This window comes from Anoplopoma fimbria, chromosome 4 (assembly GCF_027596085.1).
Source record: "Anoplopoma fimbria isolate UVic2021 breed Golden Eagle Sablefish chromosome 4, Afim_UVic_2022, whole genome shotgun sequence".
In the NCBI taxonomy this organism is placed as follows: domain Eukaryota; kingdom Metazoa; phylum Chordata; class Actinopteri; order Perciformes; family Anoplopomatidae; genus Anoplopoma; species Anoplopoma fimbria.
In genome coordinates this window covers 20899436-20922511 of record NC_072452.1, presented here as the reverse complement: position 1 = coordinate 20922511, position 23076 = coordinate 20899436, and the positions used below count along the sequence as shown (strand labels likewise).

Genomic DNA, 23076 nt, shown 5'->3' with positions numbered 1-23076 from the left:
ACGTCTGACTTCACGACACTTCCCGATACTGACGAACGCCTTTACGGCAGCTCTCGGCCACACGTGTTGTCATCGCATGGAAGTCCTCTCCGAGTAAATAGCTGCTGCTAGCCGAGCGACTGTGTGAGTAATCTGCTTTTAACTGTGTGTTCATAATGTTTTTTTTAAATTAAGTTTATACTTTTGAAGTGAATACATAATTGTGGGTGGGTTTGTGGTTTATAGTTTTAAATGAATAAATGAAACTAGCATGTTAGCTCGAACTTTTGCAGTGCACGATGTTAGCTTGATCAATGCTAGCTGTTTAGCTAAGCCATGCTCCCTCTAAACAACCATGTGTTTTTATGCTCTTTTGATTTGACTTTTTGTGTTTTTCGCAGTGTTTTTGCGGGAATTATGTCTTTCAGAGGAGGAGGAGGACGAGGAGGAAGAGGAGGAGGTGGAGGATTTAGCCGAGGAGGCAGAGGAGGTGGAGGTGGATATGGAGGAGGTGGAGGAGGATATGGAGGAGGCAGAGGAGGAGGAGGATTTGGACGTGGTGGTGGAGGCAGAGGGGGCTTTAACAGACAAGACTACGGTCCTCCAGAATATGTCGTCGGTAAGATCATGATGCTGTTTGTGAGTGTCCATGTGTTGGGCCCTGCTCCAGGATCAGCCCCTAGAACTGATCCCTGAGGCAGCACATCATTTAAACAACATCCCCTCTATGATGAGTGTGGAAGGCAAAATAAGAATATTACCTTTTTTTTATTTTTTATTTAAACTTGTAAACAACCTTCATGTCAACATCCAAGTTGTAATTCTGACTAGAAACTCAAAATCTATCTGAACATTCATGATATAGCAAATGTTTTTTGCTGATTTTAATACGGTAGGGCCTAAAAAGCAAAAAGCTCGCTCCACACACAATGCAATCATTTTCATCACACACAAAATCTTCACATTTACAAGTTGTGACACACTTGTGAAGGCACATTATTTGTAATTCACTTTCATGCCACCATAATACAAACAACTACCCACAAGTGTTTATACTTAAAGGTCTGAAGCATGACAAAAACACTATTTATGCCAACTCCTTATGTTTGTTGAAGGTTCTGTTTTAGTTACTTAAAACATTTTTTTTATTGCGTCCCCTGTTTTAATTGTGGGCGATGTGCTTGAGCTAAGTGTTGCAAACTTCTGGAAACCATGTGTAAAGGGCTCATACAGTTAAGCAGAAGGCATTTGTTGTGATGCTAGAACATCTTATACCCAACTAACTGTCCTTTTTTTTTTATTATTGTTTTCCATTCTGCAGCGGTGGGAGAGTTTGTGCATCCATGTGAAGATGACATTGTGTGCAAGTGTACGACAGAGGAAAACAAAGTCCCCTACTTCAACGCCCCCGTGTACTTGGAAAACAAGGAGCAGATCGGGAAGGTGGATGAGATATTTGGCCAGCTCCGGGACTTCGTATCCTTTCTGTTGTCTTTATTTCAGTCTCTTAAACAATTTGTGGTGGGGGGAAAAGTAAACGTCAACTTCTGTGGATTAAATGTCATTTTTGCAGCTCAAAGTCCTGTAAATTCCTTAACCTATCCTTGCAGTATTTTTCAGTTAAACTTTCTGATAACATGAAGGCGTCTTCATTTAAGAAAATGCAGAAGGTATGAAAGACATTTTTTAACATTTTTCAGTGTGTTTGCGTACTTAAAGCATGCCAGTGTCCCTGTGTATTGCATAGTATGTGATTTGCAACGTCTCTTTTAGTTTTATATAGATCCAATGAAGCTCCTCCCGCTGCAGAGATTCCTCCCCAGGCCGCCAGGAGAGAAGGGTCCGCCAAGAGGAGGCCGAGGGGGAAGAGGTGGTGGTCGTGGAGGTGAGGCATCTAAACGTTTTCTCATTTGAATGAATCCTGTTTTCTATTGTCGATGAATGAGTAGTTCATGATACTTAACATGACCTGAGTTTCTTCTTCTTATGCTGAAATTATCTGTCAGTTTTATTTATTGTGGATTGAAAGTGCGGTTCATTTGTGCCTGTTTCGAGCACGGCTTTTAAGAGTTGTTTGATTCATTCTCCTTTGCTTTTGTTTATTTTTTTTCAGGTGGTTTTAGAGGCGGCCGCGGTGGAGGATTTGGAGGTGGACGAGGCGGTGGAGGATTTGGAGGTGGACGAGGCGGTGGAGGATTTCGAGGTGGTGCAGGAGGTGGCTTCAGAGGAAGGGGAGGAGGAGGAGGACGTGGATTCAGAGGTTTGTCCTTTTTCTAATGTTCTTCAAATTATACTTGTTGTCCTGGTGTGACGGTAACTTTTTATTTTTGTTCACTTGTAGGCGCGAGATAATCTGATGGTGACGGTCTGCTGTGACGGTCTCATCCTCGTCTTGTGCTACACAAGCAAAAGCCCTGGACTCCATGACGGTGCCTGGCCTGTTGGACTCACAATATGGACATTGCCTCTATTTGAAGAACTTGAATGGATTTTCCTTCTTAGTTTTACTTTTGTACCAGTTTTTTTAAATATGTGATGGGTGACTATTATTTAAAAGGTTCCTGTGTATGTTTGTGTCTAACAACGAGGACCTTTCAGCCTAATAGGGAGGTCCTTATGGGGTCCCTTTGTGAACAGGCTTATCAATAAATATCCTGTGCTTATTTTGTTCAAATGTTTGGCTATGACAGATGTTTGTACGGAAAATAGAGATACATTCACAAACCATGTATTAATTTCTTCCGATGTGGGAAGTCTTTATATACTGTTAGCTGAAAACATTTTAATACTCAGTTTGTAAAATCTTTAGCAGAATGTTGTCACTTTTTTTGTTAAAGGCCTTGATTAAAAGGTGATTTGTAAATGTGTCTTTGTTTTATATTCTCAGATATGGTAGTAGAAGACCAAGTGGTATTTGAGGGTGGAGAATAAAGAGGAGAAAAAAACACTATTGGAAGAAGATTCTAAAGTCCCCGCCCACTCAAAAATATATTTATGCTTATTGCTGATTAATTTGAGGATTGACCATCACAACTACACACTCATACTATCTGGTTTCTGCAGAAGGGGTAAAGTTTGGAAGCCAATTGGAGTTCAACATGCAACAGTGTGTGTGTGTGTGTGCATATAAATAAGATGCACAAAAGTATATAAGAGACATAAGAGATAAGATAATTCTTTATTAGTCCCGCAGCGGGGAAATTTACAGGATTACAGCAGCATAGAGGATAGTGCAAACAAGAGACAGTAAAAAAGATCAAAAATAAGTAATTATAAATAAGCAAATGAGCAATAAAAAAAACAGTAAAGAATCCACAGTAACTTAAATATATATATTATATTATACAGACATAAACTATTATAACTATTGTATTGCACAGAGTATTTGTATTGACATCTTCAGATATAAAACATATTTGCATATTCATGAGTTTCATACATTTCATTGAGGGAGGAGTATATTTTTTATTTAATTTAACTTATTGCACGTTTTTGGTAATGCAATATATAAATGATTAATTACTGTGAAATAACAAAATGACGTTGACATGACTCATTTTTATACCAACTCATTCCCTCACGTTCCCACATTTATAATACTCAGAAATAAAAACCAAACAAATTCTTCTACATGTTGGTTTATTTGCGCAAACAAACGCCAGAAAGAGAGAACTTTATTTGATATTTTCAAAGTTTGTGGAAAAACGTGCTCTCTGCTCTCAACCCGCGTCATGCTTACGCTACCCCGTCCTCGATTCTGATTGGTCCGGACGTTAACTCCTTTACGGCAGCGCACCGCCCCTCCTTGTTGTGCTGAATAAACCAACATGGAGACAGCTGGGAAAGTAAGTACATTTCCCACTTAAATGCTCAATGCACGTATTAAATGCATTGTTTTTCTGTATGTGCACGTCGGTATGATTGTGTCAATTTCACACGAAGCATGAAAAAACTCTTTCACTGACGGTGCAAAGAACCCCTGTTCTGTTACTGAACAGGGACCTTTGACCCCTCTGCAGATGGTATGCTGCAAGAAACAGCAATGCATGTCACGAGAGCTGGGTTTAATCCTGATGACTTAAGAAACTGTGAAAACTTGTTTTGGTGCACAATTCAATCTCAGCCATCTCTCACTCTTATGCATGAAACATCTGAAGTAACTGTACAATCTATATGAGTTTAATGGTCTTAGAGTGAACTACTGGAGCTGTGGGTCTACTTTGCATAAGCCTGGATACAGTTCAGAGGCAAAGTTACAGTTCAGAGGCAAAGTACATCGTGCAACTACCAGGACCTGACACACACACACACACACACACACACACACACACACACACACACACACACACACATATACACACACTGTAAAGCCTCAGTCAACCCACGGCTGCAGTAACTTTTAGAAGCATTGTTTGAAAGAAAAATAACACTGTGTACTTCGCCTTCAGGTCATCAAGTGCAAGGCCGCTGTTGCCTGGGCACCAGGGAAGCCTCTTTCCATTGAGGAGGTGGAGGTCGCGCCACCCAATACCCATGAAGTTCGCATCAAGGTAAAGCATTGCATGTCTGACATTAAGTGACTCATAATTTATAGGAGGCAGGATAATTACTCACATAGCCCCACCTAAGTTTTTAGGATACACATGTTTGATTCTGTTATCTGAGGAATAACCTCGCTTCGAGATATGGTAATTAGGATGATGCTTATATCTGGTCTAAACATCTTTGAAATGGAACCCTTCCTCTCAGCTCTTCGCCACAGGGGTGTGTCACACAGATGCCTACACTCTGAGTGGCAGCGACCCCGAGGGGCTTTTCCCCGTCATCTTGGGCCATGAGGGAGCTGGAACAGTTGAGAGCGTTGGTGAGGGTGTCACCAAATTCAAGCCAGGTATGAAGCTGCCAAATATGATATTGAAATTTGTTGTGAATGAGTATATTAGTTTTTTGTTTTTTTTTGGTTTCATTTCTAATTATTCACAATTCTCTTTGACCAAGGCGATACCGTCGTCCCGTTGTATGTGCCGCAGTGTGGGGAATGCAAATTCTGCAAAAATCCCAAGACCAACCTTTGCCAGAAAATTAGGTAAGGCTGTCAGACTCATTGGTGCTACCTTGAACTGATGAAGACTGTCTGGTGTTAGAGATAAAACTGAATGAGGAAAAAAAATACATATATTTCTTTGAGGCAGAACTTTCAACCTCAGTGGTTGAACTCACAGCCCCAGGTGCCCCACCTCAGGGCAACCGACTCAAAGCTCATTCTTCATTAGTTGGAGCCTACGCCTGCCCCGCATTGAAGTTCAGATCCATTGGGTTTCATCATACATACATGAAAAGAAATCTTTTCCCTGTGTTTTCACCCTGCAGAGAAACCCAGGGCCAGGGCCTGCTCCCCGACAAGACCTCACGCTTCACTTGCAAGGGAAAGCAAGTGTTTCACTTCATGGGGACCAGCACCTTCTCGGAGTACACCGTGGTGGCCGACATCTCTCTGGCCAAGGTGAACGAGAAGGCTCCTCTGGATAAAGTGTGCCTGCTCGGATGTGGCATTTCTACAGGGTACGGTGCTGCTCTGAACACTGCCAAGGTGGGTTTCACAGGCCGTAGACCAGAGCTATTCAATTACAAATTCAATTGTACCAGATTTTACAAACCATGAGATGTAGGTGGGCCAGACATTGTCAGCAGCCTACTTAAAACCTTTGTTTTTTACATTTTGGTAATGAAAATGAAATAGCAGTGTTAATTGTTTCACTTTTGAAATAAAAGTATATTTATTTTTGGTCACATATCTGACCTAGAAACATCACGAAGAGCAGAAACCGAATCAAAAAGATTCCATCAATGCACTGAACCATAACAAGTGGCAATGACAGTAACCAATAACACACTCTATCTCTCTCTACCAGTATAAACATCTCTTTCACACTCTATCTCTCTCTACCAGTATAAACCTCCCTTTCACACTCCATCTCTCTCTACCAATACAAACCTCCCTTTCACGCTCTATCTCTCTCTACCAGTACGAACCTCCCTTTCCCACTCTCTCTCTCTCTCTCTCTCTCTCTCTCTCTCTCTCTCTGTCTTACACGCCCTGGTGGATCTGCGTCATACGAGCAAACGTTGATCTGTGAAAGATGAATTTATTTCTAAAGTGTTCTGGTTTAAAGCTCGTTAAACAGAATAAGTTTGTTGCAAAGTGTCGCCCAAAGGATACAAAGAGCAGAGATGAATATTTTGTCGTTGTTTGTCAGCTTCACTCTGAAATGGGTCACCCTTATTAATCATGCAGATCGGATGTGAAAAGGAATTGTTGCCATGGGCGCCTGTTTCCAAGTTGCTGTCGTGTTTTCATCTCTTCGCAATGACATTAGTTTCACCCTCAAAACATCATGTTTTTAAATGTTCACATATTAAAACAGTTTTTGGTATCTTTACAGATATGATACAATATGATACGATTATTGCATCAGTTGAAAAGACATTCCAATGCAGTGAAATATAAAATGCAGCTCTGATATCTGTAGAATTAAATTTGACAAGACTACATGGCCTGAAACAACTTCAAAGTTTACTCATACAGTACATTTCTTATATGCAAAATTATTCAGTAACACTTGAATTCCCACATTGCTATTCTTGCTCATGCACTCTCAGGTTGAGCCTGGTTCCACATGCGCTGTGTTTGGCCTCGGAGCTGTCGGCTTGGCTGTTATCATGGGCTGCAAGGTTGCTGGGGCAACCAGGATCATTGGTGTGGACATCAACGCCGCAAAGTTTGAGAAAGCGAAAGAGTTTGGAGCCACCGAGAGTGTGAACCCAAAGGACCACAGCAAGCCCATCCAGGAGGTTCTGGTGGAGATGACCGACGGGGGTGTGGACTATTCTTTTGAGTGCATTGGAAATGTGCAAATCATGGTGAGTCACTTACACATACGAATATGAAACATTCATTAAGTTACTTTGTCTATTTGTCATCTCGGTTGTTAGGTGGACATACACATTATTGCCAGTGCAGATATACATAGTGTGCAGCATATAAAACAGTTTTTGCAATTTGGCAATCCATAGAAATGAGGAAAATTACCATTTTCATTATTTCAGAGAGCTGCTCTGGAGGCATGCCATAAAGGATGGGGGGAAAGTATCATCATCGGCGTAGCCGGAGCTGGACAGGAGATCTCGACCAGACCATTCCAGCTGGTGACAGGCCGAGTGTGGAAGGGCACAGCCTTCGGAGGTGACTGACTGTGTTAGATAATTACTTGTTATAATTGGGCGTAATGTGGGCTGGCTGCAGTGCCACCTTTCTGTGGGTTCAAAGCCTGTTGAATATTTAAATTACGGGTAATTAGGCGTTCTTTAGCATTATTAATAATGTGAAAAGTTTTAAAGAAGTCTTCAAACTAGAGCTTAACTTACCATTTGATAATAGATAGCAAATTTCTTTCTAATAAAAATGATTGTATTCCTAGTGGTATAGAATAGTAATATAATAACAATATATGCAAAAAGCATATATTGTTATTAAACCTTCTGCATGTAAAATACTGTAGTTAATTATAATTTCTGGTATTTTTTGTAGATTTTAATTATAACGTTTTTTGTTGTGCAATAAGTGCCTTGCCCAAGGCCTTTTGGCAAATCACGAGTTCTATTCAACACTGTTGTTTATGGCTAATGGAAAATGTGAGTTATCTAACTGGTTTTGATATTCACTCCCAGGATGGAAGAGTGTGGAGAGCGTTCCTAAGCTGGTGGAGGAGTACATGAATAAGAAGCTGAAGGTGGACGAGTTTGTTACTCACACCCTGCCCTTTGAGAAGATCAATGAGGGATTTGACCTCATGCATGCTGGAAAGAGGTGAGAACAGTTCATGTATGCTGTCAGTGAATAAGTATGTAGTTTTCTTTGTAAAGCCTTTTGCCTCTTTTTGTTTTCTGCTGTTCTGTTTATTATGTTGTTTTTTTCTCATTGCAGTATCCGCACAGTGCTGACCTTCTGAAGTGCCTAGACCCTTGACCTTCACGTCCGGCCTTTAAACAATCTCCTTCCATAGTTGCAGCACTTGATGTATTTCTCTGCACTTGTTTTGATGACTTAACTTTCAGTATTAGAACATCATTATTTTATTAACATCAGAATGCATGTTTAAAACAAAAAGTGTCAGTAAAATTTTTTGAAATTGAATTTATTTTCTCCTTTTTCTTCTGTGGCTCATTTGCTGACTGACTGAGTCCACAATGAGTCTCTTTCAGCCCACTTTACTCACTCCTCCAAGAGTTCATAGCATGAAAACAGCATTTAATTACACAGCAGTTACAGTGTACAGCACCACATTCATGCCTTTATGTAACACAGTCTACCCAGAAATTGTATGTGAATATCACATTAAAATACACAAAATTAAATCTAAAAGAATAACAAATATTCCAGTTAAACTATCTAAAACAAATCCTTAATTAAGGTATATATTGCAGTTTAACTGACTTTTGGTAGGGGCATTATGGTCTCTTGAGATACAATACCACTGCCTGACAGGATCACAAGCCACATCCTGAGTAAAAGATGGTTGTAATCATACAATCAGGGTTACTTTCTGTTCATATGTTAACCTCATGACGGTTTATCACCAACAGGAACATGATTCATCAGGGAACATTTCCACTAAGCCTGCACATGGTTAAATATATATGTATACTATATGTGGGCACAGTATACTAATAGGCCTGTAACATACTTCAGCAGAGGTGGTACATATACTTAGAATGGCCCCTGAGTTTACTTCAAATTGTTGTATTATAAGCCCAAAATGCAATACAGTAATCATAAAGCTCTCATTTGCAAATATTTCTTTATGCTGCCTGCACTCCTAGCTGGCCTCTAACATACATAACATAGTATATGTGCAATCCACAACAAGCAGTTACACAAAATATGATTGTGTTTTGCCCGATTATACTGCCATAAGTTGCGTAGCATGCGGTGGACTTTTTATTATATGTTCTCATTTTTATTTCTATTAGTTTTTCCATAAAGAAGTGACTATTGCTGTATGAGGGCATGTTTTATTTCTATTGAGATTCCCTTTTAGACTTTTGGACCTTGGTTCTCTGGGTCGCCCTGTCACCTAGACAACAAGCAGCACATTGACATCATCAGCAGCAATTGTTATATTATATTTAACTATATATTGCTAGAAGAAAAATCTTTTGCACATTTTTTTTTTTACACAAAAAAAAGGATATAAGATAAAATAAGATAATCCTTTATTAGTCCCGCAGCGGGGACATTTACAGGATTACAGCAGCATAGTGCAAACAAGAGACATAGTAAAAAAAAAACATGATACAAAAAACAACTATTATAAATAAGCAATAAAAACAGTAAAGAATCCACAATAACTGAAATATTACATACACAGACAGAAAACTATTATAACTATAATTGTAGCTACATATATTCTTATTTCTTCAATAATAATCGATTTTACACTGATTAAGATACATATATGATTGTTTATAATCTACCCATTTATCAATAATATCTATATCTAATTCTATCTTTATTTTGTTGTATAGTATGTGTATTTATTGTCTGTGTCTGTGTAGTTGTATAGTATGTGTATTTATTGTCTGTGTAGTTGTATAGTATGTGTATTTATTGTCTGTGTCTGTGTAGTTGAGCTGCTTTATTGTCTTGTAGTTGTATAGTCCCCCCATGGGGTCTGTAAAGTTGTATAGTAATATATTTATTGTCTGTGTAGTTGTATAGTATTTATTTATTGTCTTTAGTTGTATAGTATGTGTATTTATTGTCTGTGTCTTTGTATAGTATGTGTATTTATTGTCTGTGTAGTTGTATAGTATGTGTATTTATTGTCTGTGTAGTTGTATAGTATGTGTATTTATTGTCTGTGTCTGTGTAGTTGAGCTGCTGCAACACTTTTCCCCCCATGGGGATCAATAAAGGAATATAATAATAATAATCAATAATTGGAAAAAGGTGGACAATCATGTACTTTTGTCCCTTTCTTTCTGCGCATGCGTCGTGCAGAGCACCAGATGGCCCAATCAGGTATATTTTAACACACGCCCAAAAAACTGAACGTGGCTTCCAGAAGATGGCGACCGCTCTGGTGGTGAGTGCTCTACCCCCTGGTAGCTCGGGTTAATTCAACTTCAAAAGCTATGTTTATTTTTAATGCACTGTTAAAACTCCAATGATGGGGTTTATCTAACATGAGTACCGACGTTTGCTGCTTAAACGTGCGGGTAAAGCACCGTGTGGACCGGGCGGATAACTCGGTCGGCACCCTGAGACGAGCTCTGGTGCTCTGGACGAACGTCGCAACGTTACTGTTACCTAGCCAACCGTTGCAAGGGAACTTCCAACAGCCAGCCAAAGAACAAAAAAAACACGTGACTAATACTAATTATATATAATTATGTTTTGCTCAATTACAGCTGTAAGTTTGGGGTTTAGACAGATTGAAACATATATTATACAACTTAAGACTTTTGAACACAAACAGTTCAGAAATACAATATGGTAAAAACAACAGACCCTTTTCATACTCTATAAATATAATATAATAAATATAATACCCCCAGTCTACAACCCCCTCTTACACACATCCAAAAGTATCAAAGCTCTGACCATAACAATATATATTTAAAAAAAAAAAGTTCAAATAAACAGTACCAGTCAAAAGTTTGGACCTTCTCATTCAATGGTTTTTCTTTATTTTTATTTTTTTCTACATTGTAGATTAATATTGAAGACATCCAAACTATGAAGGAACACATATGGAGTTTCCTGTTTTTATTACTTATTTAAAATACTTGTTTTTTTACTAGTATAATGTCACTACGCTCACACAGTTTAATTACACCAATTATTCTGTCTGTATATACAATATTTTTAGTTATTGTGGATTTTTTACTTTTACTTATTTAATATTATTTCCTGTTTTTATTGCTTATTTATAATACTTGTTTTTTTACTACAGTACCAGTCAAAAGTTTGGACACACCTTCTCATTAAATGTCTTTTCTTTATTTTTATTATTTTTTACATTGTAGATTAATATTGAAGATGTCCAAACTATGAAGGAACACATATGGAATTATGTGGTAAACAAACAAATGCTCAACAAACCAGAATATGTTTTATATTTTACATTCTTCAAAGTAGTTCAATGAGAAGGTGTGTCCAAACCTTTGACTGGTACTGTGTGTTATACCATATATTATATATATATATCAATATTTACCTTTTATATTTTTTATTTTTATATATATTATATATATATATTTATATATATTTATTTATTTATATATATTTATATATATTCTACTTTACAACAACAGTGGTAAAAAAAATGTTTTTACGATATCACAGTTTAAAAAGTGCAAGTAAAAGTCCTGCATTCCAGTTTAAAAAGATAATATCAGAAGTATTTGCTACAAATCTTAGCCTATCAAAAGTAATAAATAATCATAATGCAGAGTGGCTATTGTCAGTGTTATACCACTGGATCATTGTTAATCGTGTATTTATACAGTACCAGTCAAAAGTTTGGACACACCTTCTCATTCAATGGTTTTTCTTTATTTTTATTTTGTTTCTACATTGTAGATTAATATTGAAGACATCCAAACTATGAAGGAACACATATGGAATTATGTGGTAAACAAACAAATGCTCAACAAACCAGAATATGTTTTATATTTTACATTCTTCAAAGTAGTTCAATGAGAAGGTGTGTCCAAACTTTTGACTGGTACTGTATGACTATAAGAAAAGTTAAATAGTTACAAACAGCGTAGCAGTCATCAGAGTTTTAAAGACATTTTTGACATTCCTCTGTAAGAATTTCTTTTTAATGCATCTTTGTACTTTTTTTGTTTCCTAGTTGTCGACTCCAGTCCCTACTAATCCTGAAAAGGAACAATGTGAAACAATCATTCAAAAGGTTATGAGTCCTGAATCCTACATCAAGCATCCATTACAAAACAAGTAAGGCCCAACCTCTTTTCCCCTTCTTTTCCTTCCTCAAGCAAGTATATTTCATCTCAATATTGGGTGCAATAGTTTTAAAGGAAATGTGTGAATCTCTTGTCTGTACTAACTCTTTTTTGATTTGCAGGTGGGCTCTTTGGTTTTTCAAGAACGACAAAAGCAAAACATGGCAAGCCAACCTTCGCCTCATCTCAAAATTTGACACTGTGGAAGACTTCTGGGCGTAAGTATATTATCGCTATACATGTGACAACACTAAATCTGTCCAATTACACAAAATCAGACCTATTCATAAAAACATTGGTTTCAAAATGGGGAAAATTAAATTTGAAGACATTGTGATTAATTTATGTTTCTGTTCGTGACATTCTCTTGAACGTGATATCTCATGAATGCCTTGAGGGAATTCATTCAAATTTGGCCCAAACGTCCACTTAGATTCAAAGATTATCCGATTTAAATTTTGGAGGTCAAAGGTCTAGGCATAAGCCCGTGAGACAGTAATTCTAGTTTTTTCCTGCCAGTCTATTTACTGTAAAATAAGATACAACTCATCGATAATTAATTAGTCAGCTGTTGATTTTGCGTGACGTTACAATTCATATTTGACCATGTTTTCCAGCCGGATTGCCAAAAGTGTTTCTGTTTAAAAGCTGTTAAACATAAAGTATCACCCCTCATTTCCAGATTGTACAATCACATTCAGCTATCAAGTAACTTGATGTCTGGCTGTGACTACTCGCTGTTTAAGGTAAGAATGCTTTTATCGCTGTCTTTTGATATTTGACATTATATCCATTTAAAACAGTTCATTGTCTTAGCTTCTACTGTTAAAAGATATGCATGTTATTTATGTAGTTCAGAGTAGAGATGCGCCGATCAATAGGCAGCCGAACAAAACAGGCTGGTTTTCAGCTGATTGGCGATGACAGGTGACCCACCGATCTGTCTCATATTTTTTTCACATCACATTTAACACACGTGAGCTGCCGCATGACAGTTTAACTTAACATCCCAGTCACACGCGCAAATCGTCGGTGTGGAAGTTCTTCCACATGAGGGAAGCATGTGATTTGTCACAAGTACACAATAAGCCGAGGAGGCACAACCTCAAAACATTTATTATTATTACACTTATTATTATTCATTTCAATGCATGTTACTCTGAGTAATCGCAGTGACTGGCTCTTCTTCTAATAACGCAGCTAACGTTGCATTGACTTGCATTATGATGTGTTAAAGCTCTACTCAGAGTACTGGGTGATGGTAAATTATAACGCTATCATATTGTGTTGAAATGTTATCTTGAGCGAAACTTGAACGTATACAGCCGTTTAAAGGAGATATTTTCATAACGTTATAAAATAGACAGAAAGATTATGACCTGTTTAATTTTCTAACTAGTTTTAAGCAGCGTATAATGTATCATTAAAACCACTAATGCCAATATGTTTTTTTAATCAAAGAAAATATATATATATTTTTTATTGTTTACAATAACTTCGGGACGGTTGAAATTCTTTTTTGGGATGGTTGTAAAAAGTAAGTCTAGAACCTTTCCAGATTTCAATCGTTGCATCCGTAGTTCAGAACAAAAAAGAAAAACTATGTTCTTTTGGTGTATTGTAGATGTGGTCCGTTCAGAGGCCATGCTATCTTATTACAAAGAACCAAGCCTATCAAACATGAAGTCAGATGGCCCGATGGGTGATTCATTCATTAGAGTTTTTCTGACTTTGACCCTCCATCACTAGTGATACATATACCCATTGGGAGGGGGAATCACAACACCGTTTGTTTCAGGTAATAGCAGCAAGTCAGGCTGCACTTCACTTTATCTTCTCTGATGACCACAAAGGGCTTTGAGGAAAAAGTTAGGGATCAGCATCAGTCTAGACTGAAACTGGATCTCATCTATCATAAATAATATCAGACACTTGGAAACAGAGGATTGAAAGGTGGCTTCTGGTACCACAATATTGTGAAAGTGCACACACCCTAGTTCTCCACACCCAAATGAACAGAGCACAACACTGTTGGTTAATAACTTTATCTGGTGCTTCTTTTGGTTTTTGCACATAATTGACGGTTGCCCCTCTTCTTAAGTTGTAATTACAATTAAAAAAATATATATATTTTAGCATAAATAACAAAACAGACCATAATTGGAATTTATTCATTTTCTGTATTCAGACAAAGCGGAAACTAATATTTGAATGTTTCTTCAATGCAGTAGTTGACCACTTCAATATAAAATCACATTAATTTTACCTTTCTATTAGGAACCATGTAAGCCTCTCTTTATGTTTGACGATGGCTGTCCACAAATCTATGCAAAGTGAATTTAGAGTGTGACTCGTTTATCAAGTGGAATAGTTTTATCATTATGTACAGTTGGCATATAAATTGGTATTAAATTAGTTTAGTAAATAATGCCTAGAGGAACAACAATTAAATTTAACTCGTCTAATTAGTGGTGATGGGATGTATACTGTTTGCTCCTATCCTGATCCAAAGGGAAACTGATTATTCATTATGGATATATGGGGATATTTATAGTGTATTGATCTTTGACCTTTTATGTGGATGAAGGATGGGATTGAGCCCATGTGGGAGGATGGACGGAATCGACGAGGTGGCCGCTGGCTGATAACTCTGTCAAAGCAGCAGCGTAGAGCAGACCTGGACCGGTTCTGGATGGAGACGGTATGTTCACTGCTGCCGATCATCGGTTACTTTAACTAGTATACAACAACTGTAGTTTTAGGCCGTTTTCCAGGAAGACATTTGTCACAAAAGCAGGAAAAGCACAGGTGTAAACAATAGACTTCATTTTGCTGCTTTGGTTTCAGGGTCCTTGCATTGTTCGCTCGCTGTCACACTGTCGTGGCTTACCGGCACACGAATGAATAGAGCGGTGCCATTGTTTATGTTGTTTAAAAGCACCTGTGCTTCTCCTATTGTGACAAGTCAGAATGCCTGCTTTGAAAAGGCCCATCACTTCTCAAACTGCTCCCAAGTAAAAAGGCATTTTGAAAAAATAATTGTCTGTTTTCTCCTACAGCTGCTGTGTCTTGTGGGCGAGGGGTTTGATGACCACAGTGACGACGTGTGCGGCGCCGTCATTAACGTCCGAGCCAAAGGAGATAAAATAGCGATATGGACCACAGACTACGAAAACAAAGATGCCATCACACACATAGGGTGACCTGAACACGCCGCACCTATTTATGAAAAATCTTATTTATGTAAAGCCCAAATGTGTTAAAGCCCTTTTTTCTATACATGTTAAAAGGTTGTGTAAGGTTTTTTTTTTTTTTTTTAAACTTTTACTTTAGTGCAGTTGTAGATTCCCTTTTGGCTTTTAGGGACATTTCACGCCAAAATCCGAAATGCATTCCTCTTACCTGTAGTGTTATAGCTCAATCTGAATTGTTTTAGTGTGAGTTGTAGAGTGTTCGAAATACCTGTAGAGATGTCTGCAGTCTCTCTAATATAATCAAACTAGATGACACTCTGCATGTGTTGCTCAGAGGCCCAAAAAAATGGATTTGAAAATGTCTACAGCCATGTCTTTCCAGAATTCATGACTCAGTTGCCCAAGATAATCTCAAATCCTTGTTGTGTGCAGTTTAATGTAGGTTAGCGATACTGTCCACTGAGCTAGCTGATGTTACAATTTAGCGGAGGATGACGCAATTAATGTTGACATCTCACGCTGCCACGATCCTCTCTTCCACGAGTAGGTGAAGCGGGAGTTGTTCAGTAGAAAACAAATGATTCCTACATGAAACTGGGTCTGGATTATTTGGCTGGTATCTCAAACACTTGGCAACTCGCACCAAAACATTCTAGATTTATAAATGGCACTACTGGTAAGAGGAAAAATGTGTATTTTTTTTTTTGGGGGGGGGGGGGACTGTCCTTTTTACATCTGGAGAAAAAACCTTGCAGTATCATTTTTCAGCTTTTCAGACCTGTTGGAGAATACAGCATTATTATACGCCCTCATTTGCTACAGCAGGGCACACTATTAGCAATAACATTAGAGAGGGGTATGCATGTTAAAGAGTCTGAAATGTATTTGATAAAATGCAATTTGTTTCTTTTTTTTTCCTTTTTCAGGCGCGTGTATAAAGAGAGATTAGGCGTTCCGCAAAAAGTGATCATCGGGTACCAGTCCCATGCGGACACGGCCACAAAGAGCGGCTCCACAACCAAGAACAAGTTTGTCGCCTGAGGACCGTTGACCAGAGTCATCAAACATGCCTTAATCTGTTGCCAACATAGATTTCCTGTCATATTTCCGTGAATGTAACAGACACGTTTATCCACTAACAAACACTGGAGGTGGAGATAAAATTGCTTCCTCTCTGTTCCCCTATTTGTTGCCACTTTACCAAAGCTTTTGTTTGTGATGAGGGTATGTGCAGTTCAAATGTAGCACTATCGTCTGAGGACTTTATTATTTTTGTGGCAGTGGGCTGAAAATGAGTAAAATATGTTTTGATGCCCAGATTTCATTTTCAAATGCAGCTGCGTTTTTGTGGAAATTTATTTATTTATCCTCCCCTTAGTGTGTGTCAATTATTTTCTTAACATACTCATCATTAAAGGCAAAAAAAACAGGAAGTAAACCATTTTCTAATTTGGTATCAACTGAAGCTCTTTGTTTTTTCTGTAATGCCACTTAGTCAATTAACAATATTTATGTGTGCATAAGTTGTTTGGAAGTTTAAACCATACTTTGTGAACAGAATTGACCTAGCAAATTGATAGAAAACTTTATTTCAGCAGACTCAGAAGCTTAAACATCTTTGTGCTTTTTTTATTTTGTAAGATAAATAGGAGGTCTTAGTTCTATCTGTTTAGTTTCTTGATATGTGAAGAGTTGAAATTAAGATGTTCACAATTTTGAAGAGCAGGGAATTAATTCTAAAGATACTTATGGTGCTTCATAATGAGTGTCTGAATATTTTGAAGTTGAATTGTTTGCCACTCAGGAATCAAAGTAACTTTGTACCTCAGATTTATCACTTGAGCAAATGTGAGCCGTTCATACATGAGCCCTTATGTACTTTTTCTCTGAAACACAATTCTCTAAATTTTTGAGTTTGCGTGCTCGTTAAAAGATGCCAGTGATAAAAAACATTTTATATTCAACTATGTCTTCAATGAGGATATTTTCCAAATATACATTTTGTTGGTTGTCTAATTCCTTTTTCATGTAAATGCACTAGCCATATTACAGTGAACAGCATTAAGTTAAAAAGTTTACTTACCCGCTTGGTATGAGTTTTGTTGATCTACTTCTTTGATAAAGTTTACATATTATTTCCAATGCCAGATTTTGTTTTGTTCGTGGCATAAGCACAAATTGAATTGTTTGGAGGTATTGGAATGTGCCTTGAATGTAACACCATACCCCATATGTATCAGCAGTAAATGTACATGGGAGTGATGTAAATAAAACATATACAATGAAGTGGGTTCTCTCAAAACAAGGTGTTTTAATTATTAAGTGATTATTTTAATGTTTAAATCATGGTTGCATGCAAATTGTCTGTTTTGGTATAATCCATCTCGTGGTTTTATAATAAAAAAAAAAATCCTATAATGCAATTTTGCACTCAAAACTGTTGAGTTATGCATGTTTGGCATCATGTTTTCTATTACCGTAATTACATGTTTTCTTTAGGCAGTTTGAAACAATAATCATCATGCACTATCTATTGTCTCTCCTTGTTACACCAACTTTTTATGTTAGGTTTGTAATCACATTCTTGATTCGCTCTTCCTATTTAAGGTAGATAAAGGGATTCCCGTAGTAGCTGCAGTGATTCATGTCTCACTTGGTCTTCACCTTTATTAGGCTACACAAATTGCAGTTGGACTAATAGGGGCCTAAAGTAATCTATGACATCCATTGACTGCTTACCGGAGAGCAATAGCACACACAACCCCTGCCGCTCCTTTGAAATCAGCCTCCCTGTAATTGACTCGATCAATCAGGGCACATTTTCACACAAGAGACAACCAAGAGGAAATTAGAAGAGCGATCCACAGATGGTTGTAAGGTTAAGGGTTTTCCCTCTCGTGGCAAAACACAGCAAGCGGCCTTTGTTGGAAGCTTTGGAGCCCCTTTTGTCGCCGTTGGTCATTTAAACCCCTGTTTGCCATTGTTAAACATTTTGCCTGAGTGTGCACACCACAGAAATAATCTAAGTAGATGGGAACATAAAAGATAATAAAATGGTAGATGCTATTTCAAGATGCTTTAGCTGCTGGTTTCACTCTCCTCAGATAGCTGATATGTGGTAGAGGCATATATAAACTCATATATTATATGTTTCAGGCTTAAAATTAAAGAAATACTTACAGTATTTTATGAACTGAGATGCAATAAGTTGGACAAAAAGGGTAAAACTTTGCAAAACCATGATTAAAGATTTCTCAGTCATGGCAACAATACCAAACTTTTTTTATTTATTTTAATTTATTCAGCAATAAACTTGATACAAATACATGTGTAGGCGCACACACTACCACTTATTTTCTTAAAGTCAGCACTAACCCACTCTTCATGAATAATCTTATTTTTATAATTAGTTCTGTATGTATAAAGTTTTATTGGTATCAGGCATGTTAACAAATGGGCAACCATAAAACCAGTCCAACATGTAGTGTGGGTATTTGGAGAGCAGTAAACCCTGCCTGGAGGATTTATTTCCACTTGTTATTTTTATTCCCCTCTGTTCAGCTGTAACAGAAGATCAAGAAAAATTAACTTACTGCAGGTACAGCATATCCTTCAGGCCTCAGATGTTTTCAGATGCCCTCATGGTACAGGTCAGTGAGATTATTTGTCCATTTATTGTATGAAAGCGTGTGTGTGTGTGTGTGTTACATAAAGCAATTATGTGTCAGTTTTATAGTCCCTCTACAAGAACAAAATGTGATAAAATATGTTAATGTAATTAACTGTCTGATAATGTAATAACTTCTTCTGACGGATAATTTAATTATTTTTCCTCCATCGTACAAGAACATATCTCAGTTACTGCATCAAGGAGTTGTAAAAACAGATGCACATCTGATTACACTCTGACTAATTATTTCATTATCTAGTGCTCCTTTCACCAATCACCAGCCTGTCTTTTCTGTTTCTTTCCCCCTGCCTGCCGTTTCAAAGCCCTGAAAAAGACGATAATGCAGACTGATCACAATCATCTATTGGCAGCGTCATTACGTATTGATTTATGCAAAAGTGTTTCCCTCCTTTCTCGGGCCCTTTTTCACTGATTGGCACCTTTTAGTGCTAATAGCTGACATCCGAGGTTTTTTGGGTTTGATGACCCTGATGTCCTGACAGATGGAAGTGCTAACCCGAGCTGACACCTGTAATCAACAGAGGCAACATAAATGTGCGCCTTCTCTTTAGGTTGTAAAAGATGAGCACAGGAAAGAAAAACATAAAGTTCTCATGCAGCTGTTTTAAGGCCCGTGCACTCTTTATTTTACCTTTTGGGCTTTTTGCCAGAGGTAGAAGTATTATTCAGATCTTACACTTAGGTTAAACTAGCCTGTCAATCTCCATTAAAATTACAAGTAAAATTTGATAGTCTATTATGTGTATTAAGAATAAAAACTGCCACTCAGATTGTTAAATTATAAATTAATTAATATATGAGCAGCTTGTTAATTTTTACAGCTGGTCCAGATGGTTATAAGTAATAGAAAGTCTCACAAAATTATGATAATTAGGTCACCGTACCTCAGAAGGAGGACCGGGAAAATGTATTTGTCACTTTCCACTTAGCTTTGAGCTTATGCTTCTGCTAACTGTCACAGTACGTCCCTCTCAATGCTGCTACGAACTGTGACTTACTTGTGAGCAGGCTTGGGTTCACTGCCCATCTTATCAGAGAATACTTTGATGTGTGTTTGTGAGCATGTTGAGTTGCTGCAGGGATCAAAGCCCGGCCTCACAAGCTTATACTGTATATGACTTCTCCAACACATGTGCATTCAAAGGGAATTAAGTGATTTAGAAGGGGATGAGCTCATACATTCTGTACCTTACATAAGCTTGAATACTGCAGTATCTATCTATCTATCTATCTATCTATCTATCTATCTATCTATCTATCTATCTATCTATCTATCTATCTATCTATCTATCTATCTATCTATCTATCTATCTATCTATCTATCTATCCATCCATCCATCCATCCATCCATCCACCTATCTATCTATCTATCCATCCATCCACCCATCTATCTATCTATCTATCTATCCGTCGGTGCTATGGTAACAGGCTCCATCTGTTCACCTGTGTCCAGCTGACATCTGTTTTCCCTCAGTGCTCCAGTGTCAGGAGATGTGGGCATGGATGTATAAGTTGTGTGGAGGAGTCGAAACCATACCAAGCAGAACACTAGTTTATAACATTTCAACTTCATTGGGTAATGGTTAGAAAAAAAAAACCCAAAAACGTTGACATTAATGAATCCCTGGTTTAAGCTCCACCCAGCGCTCACTAATTGTTAATTAACCAACAGGTGTTGCGTGTGGCTCTGGCTAACATGCTAAATGCTAAAAATGCAAAATGGTGGATTCTCAGGCTTGATTTCTGCTCCACTGAGGAACCTTCAGTGTGTGACCTTTACTCTCAAAGTCACAGTTGTAATTAAAGAGCCGCATTTAGGTCTCAATGTTTGAAAACTTTGAGGAGATCAGTGGGACAGAGAGGCAGAGTGGACGGCTTGTATCATGGAATGGGGAATGAACCAGAGGAGTTCATCTTGGAGAAGATTGTGGAGGATATCGCAATGCACAAGACTCGCAGGAAGGCCTTCAGACAAGTGAGTACAATGACACGTGTGATTGATTGATTGTGTGTGTGTGTGTGTGTGTGTGTGTGTGTGTGTGTGTGTGTGTGTGTGCACTGATACACTGATGCAGTGTGGGTTCTTTGTTGCTTTACCATGTTTGTTTGTGGCTGCAGCCGCTGTTTGGTTTCTTTTGTGTGGGCTAATGGGTGTTGTCTGCTTTGTTGATGTTTTTCTTCAGCTGTCAATTCTATAAGAAGTTTGTCTGCTTATTGTTGCACCCGCTGTGGTGTCAGTAGCTTTTTGTTTATTTGTCATGTTTTTTTTTTATGTCATAGTCTGAGTGTTGTCCTCTTTAGACTATACTTTATGTATGTTTGGATGCACAGCTTGCACAGTGAGAAAATACATGTATCATTGGTTTGGACATATGGGCTGTGATGTGATATGCAACATGACATGTAAATGCCCTTTATTTGCCACTTTCTTTAATTTAATACGTCTATGTATGACCTACGTTTTACACAAATAATTGTACCTGTACTTCAGTAAAATATTCCAGTACTCTTTCCAACCCTGCATGGCCCCAGAACATTAGTAGTAGTAGTAATAATAATAATAATAATAATAATAATAATACATTTTATTGTATAGCGCTTTAAAAGGTACTCAAAGGCACTTTACATGGTAAAGACAGAAACAATAAGAGAAATAACAATGTAAACAAGGCCGAGAGACGACATTTAAACAGTAATAAACAAAACAACAACAAGTAAAGCATACACAACTAGTATCACTGGTTAGTAAAGTCGGCTCCTGATGTTGGGCACCAACGCTCACAGTCTGCATTTTGAATTCATCCCTAAGGTGCTGGGTGTTTTTGAAGTCAGGTTTGTTTCGCAGTAAACTTTGGAAATCAATTTCCTTCAGACTGCACTCTGCATCTATCTTTGTAAATATCTCCGCTCCCCTTTGTTGCCATAGATATTACATCATGAAACAGTGCATTCAAGTGTGATTGTGACAGTGGTGTTTTTCCTTTTTTTTAAATCTTTTCTCAAACCGTCCACAGAGAGGCAGTATAGCTACACACTTGACTTCTGCCTCCAATCTTTTCAATCCTCCACCAACGTTTATGGAGGAAATTGGGATTCCACTGAGTGTGTCTGTTGCACACACTAGGGGAAGAAGATATCTGTAAATAGCAGCTGTGTCTCTCATTTATATATTTATTTATATACCTATCCCGCCATCCCCACCCACCAGAAAAAAAGAAAAAAAAAAGATCCACATTACAATTCACACACCCCCCTATCCCCTTAGGCAACTGTCAACCTCCTGCTCACCAGCCCCTGTACCGCGTACAAAAGGGGGACAGGGAGAGTCGAGCCGTGCCCACTCCACTTGACTGATGTTTTTGTACCACCTCCTATGCACAAGTGCAGGAGTTAGAAACCCAGTGACACGACGCCACTCTGGACTAGGCTGCGGCAGAAGAGGTTGCAGATGGTTCTTTGCATCTGCGGGAGGTGCTGATTCCCTCTGTGCCTCGTGACAGATGTGTCACTTAACTATTTCTCGTTCGCAGTGGCTCACCAGCAGCTGCCTCAGAGGAATCTTCAGCTAGGCTCAGTAGGTAGGCTATTATCCGCGGTGCTGCTGACCGTGTCCTCGAGTCAATAATGATCTCGTCATCTCCCCAAAAGTCTGAACTAGAGGGAGGGATCAGCTCAGTAGTAAAGAGGGAGCTTCATGTCATGCAGACCCCCATACAAAGAAGCTTTCAAGTTCAACTTTTGTATCATATATTTACATGAAAAATGGATTACTAATCATTTTCAGTGTCAGGCAATATTTTTATTACGTCTTTCATAGTTTGATTTTTTTTTTTAAGCTACTCTCATAAATACTTTTATACACTGTATAATAATCACTCTGCTACTTGTCAGTCCATAACACTATATGTTTGTTAATACTACATCTGGATTATGACATCTGGTGTCTGAAAAATCCCAATGAAAATCTGAATCACATGCTAATAAACTCAAACAATAAGAAGAGTTCTGAATCGTGCTTTAACAAAATCAATATTCAGGATTTTTAGTTGATACGGATTCGGTTATGAGGGTGCATGTCAAGATACTTTATTATGTATTCTTTATTCACCTGAGACAGTTGCCATATTTTGACATTCACGCCTGGTTGGCTGAGCAGCAATAGCATGGAGGATTGTTCAG

At 38.0% G+C, this 23076-nt stretch overlaps 3 protein-coding genes across 3 annotated transcripts; all 3 read left to right on the top strand.

Moving 5' to 3' along the window:
* Positions 1–16: 16 nt before the first annotated feature.
* Positions 17–2842, top strand: gar1 (GAR1 homolog, ribonucleoprotein). The gene is made up of 7 exons (XM_054598231.1): positions 17–123; positions 381–598; positions 1301–1455; positions 1590–1649; positions 1753–1864; positions 2093–2239; positions 2321–2842. The coding sequence occupies exons 2-7, from the start codon at positions 397–399 to the stop codon at positions 2329–2331; spliced, it is 687 nt and encodes a 228-aa protein (XP_054454206.1). The 5' UTR covers positions 17–123; positions 381–396; the 3' UTR covers positions 2332–2842.
* A 906-nt stretch (positions 2843–3748) lies between these two features.
* LOC129090584 (alcohol dehydrogenase class-3) lies at positions 3749–8173 on the top strand. Its single transcript, XM_054598227.1, has 9 exons — positions 3749–3824; positions 4428–4529; positions 4729–4870; positions 4978–5065; positions 5350–5569; positions 6640–6900; positions 7087–7222; positions 7708–7846; positions 7964–8173. The coding sequence occupies exons 1-9, from the start codon at positions 3807–3809 to the stop codon at positions 7986–7988; spliced, it is 1131 nt and encodes a 376-aa protein (XP_054454202.1). The 5' UTR covers positions 3749–3806; the 3' UTR covers positions 7989–8173.
* Positions 8174–10061: 1888 nt separating this feature from the next.
* On the top strand, positions 10062–17543 carry eif4ea (eukaryotic translation initiation factor 4ea). The gene is made up of 7 exons (XM_054597345.1): positions 10062–10124; positions 11901–12004; positions 12135–12230; positions 12695–12758; positions 14600–14713; positions 15072–15211; positions 16133–17543. Exons 1-7 carry the CDS (start codon positions 10107–10109, stop codon positions 16245–16247), a joined length of 651 nt encoding a protein of 216 aa, XP_054453320.1. The 5' UTR covers positions 10062–10106; the 3' UTR covers positions 16248–17543.
* Positions 17544–23076: the final 5533 nt, after the last annotated feature.

Excerpts from the sequence above, each read along its gene's own strand:
- gar1 (XM_054598231.1), top strand. The coding sequence starts at position 397 with ATGTCTTTCAGAGGAGGAGGAGGACGAGGAGGAAGAGGAGGAGGTGGA. Across the intron at positions 599-1,300 it reads TCCTCCAGAATATGTCGTCG|CGGTGGGAGAGTTTGTGCAT; the intron begins GTAAGATCATGA and ends TCCATTCTGCAG. Across the intron at positions 1,456-1,589 it reads TTGGCCAGCTCCGGGACTTC|TATTTTTCAGTTAAACTTTC; the intron begins GTATCCTTTCTG and ends CTATCCTTGCAG.
- LOC129090584 (XM_054598227.1), top strand. Across the intron at positions 4,530-4,728 it reads CCCATGAAGTTCGCATCAAG|CTCTTCGCCACAGGGGTGTG; the intron begins GTAAAGCATTGC and ends CCTTCCTCTCAG. Across the intron at positions 6,901-7,086 it reads TTGGAAATGTGCAAATCATG|AGAGCTGCTCTGGAGGCATG; the intron begins GTGAGTCACTTA and ends TCATTATTTCAG.
- eif4ea (XM_054597345.1), top strand. Across the intron at positions 12,231-12,694 it reads ACTGTGGAAGACTTCTGGGC|ATTGTACAATCACATTCAGC; the intron begins GTAAGTATATTA and ends CCTCATTTCCAG. Across the intron at positions 15,212-16,132 it reads GATGCCATCACACACATAGG|GCGCGTGTATAAAGAGAGAT; the intron begins GTGACCTGAACA and ends TTCCTTTTTCAG.